Source organism: Leptodactylus fuscus, chromosome 6 (assembly GCF_031893055.1).
Source record: "Leptodactylus fuscus isolate aLepFus1 chromosome 6, aLepFus1.hap2, whole genome shotgun sequence".
Lineage (NCBI taxonomy): Eukaryota > Metazoa > Chordata > Amphibia > Anura > Leptodactylidae > Leptodactylus > Leptodactylus fuscus.
In genome coordinates this window covers 89672122-89684444 of record NC_134270.1, presented here as the reverse complement: position 1 = coordinate 89684444, position 12323 = coordinate 89672122, and the positions used below count along the sequence as shown (strand labels likewise).

Below are 12323 nucleotides of genomic sequence, written 5' to 3'. Positions count from 1 at the left end.
CTTCCATTTATTGTCATGACCCAAAATGCTATGCAGATACATGAACAGCAACATGGCCAACCAAATCATGTTTCAGCAGGAAATGTTGATTTATTTATTTTTTTTCCCATTCAATATTCCCTTCTGTTGTGGGCTGGAGATGGGTTTCACACTTTCTTCCATACCTAACACAGGAATGACAAAGTAAAGGCATAGGCTGAACATTGGGAGAAGCCTGATTTTTAATCCCTTAGGCCGGGTTCACACGGAGTATTCTGGCTCTTCATTTGGTACGTAGACGCTGCGGGAGGATTTGCGGGCCGTATACGCTCCCATTGTTTTCAATGGGAGCCGGTACCGTACATGCGGCGCTATTTTGCGGCCACCGCAAAATCACGGCTGCAAAATAGCACCGCGTGTACGGTACCGGCTCCCATTGAAAACAATGGGAACGTATACGGCCCGCAATTCCTCCCGCGGCGTCTACGTACCAAATGACGAGCCAGAATACTCCGTGTGAACCCGCCCTTATGGAAAAACCCCGAACTGTGCAAACTGGAGGGTGTTATAGTGGCTCAACTTTATTTGAACAACTAGTGTGAAGACTGTATATTTTTCTATTCTTCTGGTATATTGGAGGATCACAAAAATTGAAGATTATCACCATCAGGTCTATTCTATTATATACACAAACCGAGCATGAGGAACATTTATTATATTGGTGTCTGTTGTGTGTCTGCTTTTTTAAAGGGATTCTGTCTCAAAGAATGGGAATATTAAATTAAATTAAACTAAACTAAACTCTTCAGCCAGGAGCGGGAATAGTAAGCATTTGTCGATAATGAAAATCCCAGTGTGGCAAAAAGAATGCAGAGAAAGACGAGACTTCGGGGATCTCTGCCTGGCCATTTCATTCTTCCATTAAAGGGATTCTATAATTGGAAAAACATATTATTTTTTTTTTTTTTTTTAATTTTTTTTTAACTATCAGCATGTCGGAATAGCCTTTAGAAAGTTTATTCTTCCCCTACCTTTATTTTTCTGCTTTGTGTCGCCATTTTTGAGATTTTTCTTCCTTCTTCTTTATTCAAATTAGTTTTCAGAAAGCACAGGCCCCTAAGAAGATCCAGAGCTGCCTCTCTCTTCTTGTCTGCCTCTCCGCAGCATCAGCACCCGCCAAGCGTGTCTTCGGGATTCAAATCCCATACATGCTCAGTCTGCTCTGCCATTTTGCTTTGGACAGTCTAGTCGGCCATTTTCATGTGTCTTCTTACACGCTCTTGTATGCTGCCACATAATGCTGTGGAGAAGTGCCAGTATAAGAAGAAAGAGGTGGCGCTGGATCTTATGTGCCTGTGCTTTGAGCACAAGGGATGTCCCTGTGCTTTCTGAAAACTAATTGGAATAAAGAAGAAAAATCTCAAAAACGGTGGTGCGGAGCAGAAAAATAAAGGTAGGGAAAGAATAGTCTTTCTAAAGGCTATTCCGACCAGCTGTTAGTGGAAAAACGTTTTTCCAATGATAGAATCCCTTTAATGGTGCCACTGCAACCAATCAATAAGGAGACTGCTCATTTTGCTTAATAGCTTTTATAAAGATTACTTGGGCACATAGAAAATGAAAGCAATGTAAAATTTTGCTGACCCTTAGGTATTTCACTATATATTTATTTTATTATGCTCATTCCTAATGGCATATTTAAAACCCCAAATCTTTGTTGTACAGTCATTTTACTCTCTTTTATCTACAGAGCTTCCCGTTATCACTTAGAAATCAATGGGGGTTGGTTTTGGGATCTCTTAAAGCTTCTAAGTGATCCAGAGCACTGGTCCAGAGCAAATTGTCCTTACTTAATATTATTGTCTAACCCTTCACTAACACAAGCAATCCTAGTACACAACATTTGTGAAACCGCAGTGTTCCTTAAAAAAAAAAAAAAAATGGATTGAGAGGAGAATTTAAAGGGATTCTACCATTAAAGCAACTTTTTTTCTAATTACCACGTCGGAATAGCCTTAAGAAAGGCTATTTGTCTCCTACCTTTAGCTGTGGTCTCTGTCGCGCCATTCCTTAGAAATACCGGTACTTGCTAATGAGGAAGTCATCTGGGGAAGTCATCTCTGTAGGGTGCAGGCATTACTGGACTCCATAAGCAAGGCAGGCCTTGCTATCAACCCTGAGAAATGTGCTTTAGGGCTGGAGGAAGCCAAGTACCTGGGCTCTGTCATTGGCAAAGGGGTAATAAAGCCCTAAATCAATAAGGTGGAGGCAATACAAAACTGGCCAAGACCACTGACCAAGAAGCAAGTCATAGCGTTTCTTGGCATTGCTGGCTACTACCGGAGGTTTGTGCCAAACTTTGCCTCTATTGCAGCTCCTCTCACTGACCTGAAAAAGGTGGGAAGTCAGTGATGATACACTGGACACCAGAGGCAGAGGAGGCGTTTCAAAAGCTAAAGTTAGCTCTTTGCCAGTGCTGACAGCCCCTGACTTTAAAAAAGAGTTCTTGGTGCAGACAGATGCCTCAAATGCAGGTTTAGGAGCGGTGCTGTCCCAAGTGGTAAATGGTGAGGAGCATCCAGTAATGTACCTGAGCAGGAAGCTGTCTCCTGCTGAGAAAAATTACGCTATTGTGGAAAGGTTGGTATTGGGACCTGTCATTCCAACCCTCTCCAGTCCACACTTTGGGGATGTTCTGGCAGCGACTCAGCTGCAGAGTCTGCTCATCAAGGGAGGCTTAAGAAGCCAGCTCCAGCAGCAGACTTTGGGCAGCAGAGCTTAGCTGGAATGCCAACAGAGAGGTCATATTTTTTGAGCTGTGTCCTGAATAATTCTACTGGCTTTTGGATTTCTGTTATTCAAAGTGAGGTAACCTATTCTATGTTTAGTTAGAGACTAGCCTGGCAGGTATTTATTTTTGTATTGTTTCCTTTTGTTGCTGCACTACCTTTTTGAGTGCAAATAAAACTCTACCTTTGTTTTAGACTATAGAATCTGGACTTTTGTGTCTATGCCACCCCACCTAGCAACCCCAGACCCTGACACAGAACAGAGGTTTTGGCCACCATTATAAGGATTGTTGGGGACCAAGCTGTTGAACTCCAACCAATCATGAAATTATGCATTCTAAAATGGGAAAAAAGTGATTTTTGAGTGGTTTATTTTTTTAAACTTTTTTTTTTTTCTTAGCTTTATTTTATATTGGCATGGACTGGCATGAAAATGCAACGGAGCACTCTGATCATGGAACGGGTATGGGTGGGACAATGCAAGAATCCCTTACATGTAATTATCTTGGATTACAGCTGTTGTAACAAGGTGCTACAGCTGACTTTAGCAGTTACAGGTTAGCACCATGTCTATGACAGAATAATTCGTCATTGTACGCTAATCTACTACTTGCCAAAGCTACATCTTGGTGCAGAATGGGTTAAATAAGGGGTTGTTACTATTTAGGTGACAGTCTGCTGCCACACGCAACGTCTCTAGCAACAGGGTGGGCTGACAGTGACAACACTTTACAAAGTGAAACACTTATTTATTGGCTGCTTGTTACTGGCCACATGGTTTGTCCTGGCCATGCTTTGTTTTGCAAAAACATTAAAAAAACGGACAAGTTGCAGCTAATAATCATCAAATGTTTTCCTCTATGTGAAATCATCAGCAGCTTCGCTTGTAGCTGCATCTTTAAGAAGCATTCACATGACAGTGATTATTGGCCATGTCCGCTTTTTTTTTTCTCTTAGCAGACATCACATGGCAGCATTAAATTCAATGTCAATGAATAGGGGCTATTCACATGACTATTATTTTGTCATGGACCATCAATCTATAGGTCATGTCCTATTTTTGGCTATTTTCATAGGTCCCTCCACTGAAATGTATGGGGGATCCATCGAAACTGTGCTCCTTAGGTACAGACAAATATACAATTCAAAATAAATAAAGAACCGTAGGTGTGTGATTGAGATCAACATATCTAAAGAAACCAACACCCAACTCCATACAGTAATAATAAAACTAGAAATTGTATTAATATAATTAAAAAATAACGAAATACGGACATGCAAAGAGGAATATACAAAAATACATAAAGTATATAGTAAATGAGAGGGAACAAAGCTATACCCAGACCTAGTGGTAACGGGTATATGGAGATAGATACAAATAAAGCATCAGGATCCCAATAGTCAGATGGTCAAATGCAAGGGACCTTGACAAAGCCTATTTCCAGGCGAAATGCGCGTCGGGGTGCATGCAGGCCTAGGTGGTATTGATGGTATAGATGATGCTTGACTTTGGGTGTCCCCCTTTTTTACTTACCTGTACTTTCCATGTGGGTCTATATCTTCATTGCATTTAGGTAGTGTTGTTGCACACCAATACTTATATTTTGCACCACATTGTTTACCCACTAGTATACATGGTTATGCATTTGACTATTGGGACCCTGATGCTTTATTTGTAACTATCTCCATGTATGCCCCTCTGGTTAGCGGAAGGCTCTGGATTTGTTAATAAAGAGAATCCTTTTATCCTGTTATCATCTGTAACATTCAGCATTTTCCAAGAAGATTCAATTTGCTGAATTGATATAGCTATTTTTTTTTTTAGTCTTTGGCATTCTCTCTGTGTCCCCAGAGCTCCCACAATGTGCTGCTCCCTTGAATACAAGTTCTTTTGATTAAAAAAAAAAAGTGCAAAAATTTTAATTCAGTCTTAAATGTTCCTTACACGAATACATGGTATACATGTTCTATTGTCATGTTTTAAAATTGATCTGTTGTCTTGGTGGGGGACATATGGGGTCTCAACCTTTTCTGTGTTGGTCAACAAGAAAAAACAAACAGCATCGAGCTGTACATAGTACAGGTAAAGATATGTCAGGTACGTCAAAGTACGTCAGGTAAAGATATTGCTAATATAAGGCATGTAGAACTGTCACCTTTGTTAGTTGTGAAGAATTCACAACTACTATTGTGGTATCCCAGAGGATGCAGGTGTTAAAGTAGGAACTAATGGGGGTAGTAGTCCCTCTGATAACTGAGCTGTTGTAATGGTAATGGTAGCTGTAGTGGTGGTCCAGACTGTGGGGCACCTCTCAGGGAACACAGCAAGACAATTTTCAAAAGAAGGATAGCACACAGTCCTTTGTTAACCAAAAAGTTTCTTTACTGAGGACTCTCATGAAGTGCAGCAACACCTCACAGTGATACAGCAGGGTGCATGTGAGAAGGATCCGCTTGTATAATGACAGGTAAAGGCTGATGCTGACACAACTTTCCTCAGATTTTGTAGTTTAGAGTATTGAAGAGACATAGTCCAGATCATAGATACAGAAGAGGGATCTTCACCGGTTGGCTCCCAGCGGGTGACTAATTTGGTATGTATGTAGTTACGGTTACTGCGCTGCGGTATCCGATAACTGGACGCAGACCTAAAAGACACGTGGCCTGGAAACCACGGAGCACTGGACTTGACTAGAAACCTTCTTTAGGTCCAGGAATGCAGAAAGGCTCCTTTATAGCTGCTCCTTTCTGTCAGGTTCACTCCTTCTTGGAGGCAGTAGAAGTGTGGCTGTTATCCCGTCTGTATGAACTGGTGAATGGTCCTAGGAGAATCTATACCTTACATGGGCTGTGAGATTCACCATGTAGCTCCTAGGTTTGGCAGTAGGACCAACAGGTGATCTTACCTCACACACTACTGAACATGGCTGCTCTGGTTTCCTTTCCCCTGCTAAGGCGGGGCTAAAGTCTCCACCCACAGCTTGCTGGAAGCTGATCTGCAGAAGCTCCTGCTGTGTATAGAGTGATTGATTGGGATCCTACCATCACATGCACCTACATAGAGTGAACCATAGGTGGCAGCAGAGTAGTACATGGCAATAAACAGTGTATGCACACAGGAAATACAGATTATACATTAGTTATATACAGTATTAGTGCATTGTGAGAAACATTACATAGCATACAACTATTATAATGGCAGGAAGGAGTGTACTGGGACACTACAAATCTCCCCCGATGGTTCCTGACAACAACAGAAGGAGAGGAAGCCCAAGGAGCTTGAAACTGGATGGTCACTTAGAGAGTACTGCTGTAGTAAAAGAGTCTCTTAGGCATTAATGTTATAACGTCCATAAGAATAGCACTTCTGTTAGTCCATAGGAAATAGGTTCGCAAATCAAAGTCCCCAAATTCTCTCTGGCACTATATATCACTAAGTGTCCATGGGTAGGAAGAGTCTCTCTGAGGGAAGATATAGTTTACGTTCACTAACAACTTGGGTCATAGCTTGAAGCTGGGCACAATTGCATGAACGTTACATAAAAACACAACAACTTGGCTCAGGGGCCAGGTACTTTGGCATAAACAATTGCATGTAACAGAGCAACCGGTAAATCATAGGTATTCTAACCATAAAGTACAAGTAAATATAGTTGACAAAATGCAAAATACTTGTAAACATGACATAACTTTTTACAATTTAGGTTGAGGCCTATTGGGCCTACAGTAGTCACTGGAATGACATGGCTTAAACTTTGTACCGAGCAGGCAGTATGCCTTTGGTACTACGCTCTGACCTCCTAACTGAGGTGGTTTCAGGCTCAGCGGATGATACAGCGTTTCTGAATTCTGCTAGTGGTTCAATGATTTCTTCGAGTGGAGTCATTTCTGTTATATCCAGGTAGGATGATATGAGTAACCCAGATGAGGTCCTGGAAGCACTCTTGGTGAAACAGGTGTAGAACTTTCTTCAAAAGAAGGCACTTCAAGAGGTTGAGACTCCAGCTGTTCTCATGACAGTGGATTTTCTTTTAGACACTGGTTCAGACGATTTCTGTGAGCAATCTGTGGTTCTCTTCCTGCTTTAGTAATCTCATAAACATCTGATTTTGGGAATGGGATAGCGGTATTTGTATATGGTTCAACTTCCCATTTAGTATCCAATTTTCCTGTACAGTGATTGTTTTTGAGCCAAACTCGATCACCTGTTTGGAGCGGTTTTGCATGGACATATTGGTTATATTCGTCCTATTGTCTTTGATGGACAGCTTTCATGCAGAGGTCCACAATTTCCTTGGAATCAGCCATGCGTCTCTGATGTTCATGTACCCAATTTTCTTGAGGCAAAGGATTGATGGTATCTGGAACTTGCACACCTAAAGCCAAATTTGATGGCAATTGACCTTGACGACAAAACATCAGGTAGAATGGTGTGTAACCTGTAGAACAATGTACAGTGTTATTGTATGTGTACATCAACTCTTTGAGAAGTTCAGGCCATTCATTCTTCTGACTCAAGGAAGCTGTTCGCAGCATATTAATGATGATCTGATTGATCCTCTCACATAGTCCATTTCCCTGAGGATGGTAGCCAGTTGTCCTTAATTTTCTGTAGTCATGATACTTGCAAAGTTCCTGGAATAATTGAGACTCGAAGGCAGATCCTCTGTCTGTAAGAATGTGTATGGAGTGATTGGGATCCTACCATCACATGCACCTACATAAAGTGAACCATAGGTGGCAGCGGGGCAACACGGTGGCTCAGTGGTTAGCACTGCAGCCTTGCAGCACTGGAGTCCTGGGTTCGAATCCCGCCAGGAACTACATCTGCAAGGAGTTTGTATGTCCTCCCCGTGTTCGCGTGGATTTCTTCCCATACTATAAAAGACATACCTATATGGGGCTCACAATCTACATAAAAAAAAAAAAAAAAAATAGAAAAGAAAAAAAAACATAGGTGGCAGCAGAGTAGCACATGGCAATAAACAGTGTATGCACACAGGAAATACAGATTATACATTAGTGATATCCAGTATTAGTAATAATACAACTATTATGATGGCAGGAAGGAGTGTACTGGGACACTGCACTACAACAGCATTAGAACCGCTTAGCAGGGGGTTCCTCCATGGGTGATGCTCAGCTGCAGGTTCTCTACCACCGTCGAGAAGTGAACCAACTAGGACCAAGAGGAATTTTCCCAAGATCATCATGCTTCACCCAACAATGTTAGGGCTCGTTCACATCAGCGTTGTGAACTCCGTTCTGCAGGTTTCCGTTTCCTGCCTAAAACAGAGGCAGGAGACGGAAACCTGCAGGAGGCTTTCTCACCCATTCATATGAATGGGTGAGAGAGATGTCCGGCCGTGAGCGGCGGTTAGCGTTTTATGCTCTCCGCTGCGAAACCGGGTTTTATAATCCGGACACAGAGTCGGACATGCAGTACTCTGTGTCCGGATAAAAAAATCCGGTTTCGCGGCGGAGAGCATAAAACGCTCACCACCGCTCACAGCCGGACCCGGTCTGAGCTTTCCGACTTCTGGCATGTAGAAGACGGAAAGCTTAGAACGGACAGGTGAACGCTACTGTGAACCTAGCGTTAATCAGTCAAATCTTTATTGTTGTCAAAAACACACTGCGTTTTTGTGAAGATTTGACTGATTATCATTGTCGGGTGAAGTGTGGCGATTTTGGAAATATTTCTCTTGGTCCTTTTTAGTTCATTTTTCTGTGTTGGTAGCCCTGTCCTTTTTTTCTTGTGGCTCCATGTTCTTTATCTGTAAGGATCCTTTCACACTACCAATATTTAATGTCCGTTGCTCTCCTGTCATAGGATGAGAGTAACAAGCATTAATGGTGGAAGAGGGACAAATGCAGACTGATCCCACTCCATCTGGTGTCCGTTTACATCAACTCCTCATGTAAAAAAAAACTTGTCAAAAAAAGCTCCTTTTTTAGGAGATGTTGTGCATTCATCTGTTACGGAAGTACATGACTGAAGAAAGGGTCTCATGGAGGGGGCTCCGTCTACATATGTCCCCCTACTACCTTGAATGTCTGTCTGCTCTCTTCATGGTGAGACCAACAGACTGTAAAAAATGGCACTGTTCATACACTTTTTACTGCGCCAACATTGAGCTACCATTCATATGAAGATGAGAGATGGAGCTTCACTATTTGTTGCTGTAATAATGATATCTGGAACTTCTCCATTATTAGACCTCACTGTATGAAGATCACATTGCAAGTAATCCACAGCACACATACTATATATATATATATATATATATATATATATATATATATATATATATGATTTTCCTTTTTTTTTTTTTTTTTTTTATAGTGAACTTTTTAGTGTGCTTCACCTTATTTGCCATAAATTTCTTTTGTTGGACTAGGAGCGCCATAAACACCTGTTTTCGTCAATACAGAATTTGGTCTTCATCTATTGATACTGTATGAAGATCATGGTATAACCTACTGCGGTCCTGGCACTCATTTCTGTCTCTGTTGCAGTGAATTTGTCTCTTGGCTTATGGAGAATGGTGAGATTAGTAAACCTGAAGAAGGCATCAACCTGGGCCAGGCTTTACTGGAGAATGGGATCATCCACCATGGTAAGATGATTGTCTGAGTGAACTTACAGGCAGAAGCAGTATATAGCATAATGACTTGTGGCGTGTATAAGGATAGGATAAAGTAGGCCATGACCCCAGACAAACATATTCTGAAAAAATGCACAAAACAGGGGTCTCAGTAAAAGTGAGAGACTAATCAGATGTGAATTCAGACTCTGTTACTGCTAAATTCCCACAATATGTACTTCACTGAAGGAGGATAGACAGTCCACCGTAGGAATATATTAATAATTAAAACTTCACTTTTACTATTTACTTTCTAAAAAACGCCAAAAAGTTAAGACGTAAGCCACCATAAATATCCTTTTACTTAAAGTGTGCATAGTAAGGAGCCCTCACAGGGACCTGCTCATATATCACCTATGGCTACCTCCCTACACCATTACAAAGTGGTCATATACACACAGCATCAGCCCAATGAGATCCGTACAAGGCTCAACAGAAATTCTCTCCACCCCTCTGAGGCTACTGGCCTACAGCCACACCAACAGAGAGGGGAAGGCACTGGTGGCCAGATCCCTGTTCAGGCTAGCTATTACAAATGACTCACACAAAAATAAAGGTGGTGTGCCCTGCTTGCAGTAACGATTGGACTGCAGAGTCGGAGGTGGGCGGGGAGAGATATTTAAATAGCCGTGGAACAGCAGGGCAATTCACCGCTGACCGTCATAGCGGCGGTTCTGCTGACGGTCAGCCTATCATACCGTTCATCAATAGAAAAGCAGTTTTTACTTTTCCTAGTTGTGAGACCGATAGACCCCTGATGAATCTTTAAACTTACAAGATGAAACGCGTAGGGTCAGTTATTTTTATGTGGTCCCTTATTAATAATATTTTCTCTCTCTTTACATATATATATATGTATGTTTGTTTGAAAGAGAAATAATTGCAGCAGCACCAGCAAGTCTGGGGATTATCCCACAAATTGCATGGCAGAAACCCCTCTCCAGGCAAAAGGGTTTGCAATAGAAAAAACAATCCGGTCTGTCAGCAACTTGTATGCATGGAAAATGTCCTTTTATTGGAAAAAGTAGTACACCACGTATCGGTCCACACTGGGACCTTTTGCACTTGAGAAAGTTCCCAGTGTGGACATTTTCCATCCATACAAGTTGCTGACAGACCGGATTGTATTTAATATATATGTAATCTGTATATATCAGGGGTGGGCAATAGAGATGAGCGAACAGTAAAATATTCGATGTTCGTTATTCGTTACGAATAGCATCTCAATATTCGACTATTCGAACGAATATCGAACCCCATTATAGTCTATGGGAGAAAATGCTTAGTTTCAGGGGATACCACCATTCGACTCAGGAGGGTCACCAAGTCCACTATCACACCTCAGCAAATGATGCCAACACCTCTAAAATGCAACTGGGACAGCAGGGAAAGCATGTCTGGGGGCATCTAACACACCAAAGTCCCTCTATTACCCCACTATCACAGCCTAACAACTACACACTTTCCACATTAAAAAAAAAAAAAAACACTATCAAAGTGGGAAAATACCTGGAAATCTTCTTTACTCCCCAAATGGATGGACACAAACCCCAATCTGAACTCAACAAACATTAACAAGCACCCCTTTAAATCACGTTCCCCATGACAACCACAGATGGAATAGGCAATGGGAAATCCTTCAGTCCCCACCCTGAACTGTCATTGTGGATGTGTCATTGTGGAGAGTGTTCCCCTGCCGGGTGTGGACTGGATGACACTTTGTCGCCTTTTGAAGGAACTCTCCTGTGTGCCGCCAACGACAGGTGATGGAAACATCTCCATCATATTCTGCACCAGTTGCTTGTGGCTCATGCGACTGGCCCTCCCCTCTACCGGAATAAAATTACAAACAAAATTTTTATACCGGGGGTCGAGGATTACAAAAATCCAGTGGTACAGGAGAACTAGCTAAGGCAGGAGAAGGAGCTGAGGCAGGAAAAGGGGAGGATGAGGGAGAAGTCCCCAAAGTGGTGGAGGAAGATGTGGAGGTTTCCTGGCTGCTGGTCTGGACTGCAGCGCCAGCACTGGCAAGAGTGGGAGAGGCAGTGGCGGCAATGCCGGACGACGATAGTACAGCGTTTGCACTCTGCCACTGAGCCCAGTGCTTGCCTTCCAAATGACGGCGCATGGCAGTGGTTGTGAGGTTGCTCTTTTCAGAGCCCCCACTTAATTTTGAGTTACAGAGTGTGCAAACGGCACTATATTTGTCTGTAGCACAGACATAAAAAAAAATTCCACACCACTGAAGACTCGATGGGGGAGTTTTTCTAAGCTGGCTACAAGAGGGAACATTTTGGGCCCTGCTGGCTGTGGCCTGGCTTCGGTAAAGCAGCTGTCCTCTGCCTCTCGACATGCCTCTAGCCACCCTCTTTGGTGCTGCACTTCCCTCCACATCTCCACTGCTCTCCCCGCTTGACATCTGCCCTGTCCAGGTCGGGTCAGTGTCCTCATCATCCACCACCTCCTCTTCCAAATCCTCCAATGGCTCCTCCTTCTCTTGCGTAATGACGACGGCAACAGGCTGCCCTGATGGCAACTGTGTCTCGTCATTGTCATCAGTGAGGGAGGATTGCTGGTCAACAGAAACAACAGGAGATAACGGATGCGGATGTGGTCATCAAGCCAGGGACTGTGGAGAAGCGTAATGCTTGCTGCCGCAGAGCTGTAGGCACAGTAGACACTGTTGGTTGAGCGCAATCTTGCTGAACATCTGCAATCCCACGCCCCCGTCCTCGACCCTGTCCCCTTGCGCTAGCTTTGCGCATTTTGGATGTACTATTCCCTTTTTGATGGTCTATACACCACAAAGAAAAGCTATTTTCCAGCTCTATATGAACTTGGAAATGCAGTGGATTGCTGCTATTTTTCAGGCTCCCCTAAAATTCAAGATTTTTATCAGGTATATGAA

General features: G+C 42.7%; 1 protein-coding gene across 1 annotated transcript in view; it reads left to right on the top strand.

Moving 5' to 3' along the window:
- PREX1 (phosphatidylinositol-3,4,5-trisphosphate dependent Rac exchange factor 1) overlaps positions 1 to 12323 on the top strand; it is a 314753-nt gene that overhangs the window by 141389 nt on the left and 161041 nt on the right. Inside the window, exon 11 of the mRNA XM_075276753.1 lies at positions 9288 to 9388. Coding sequence (XP_075132854.1) covers positions 9288 to 9388 — 101 coding nt within the window. The remainder of the gene's footprint in view (positions 1 to 9287; positions 9389 to 12323) is intronic.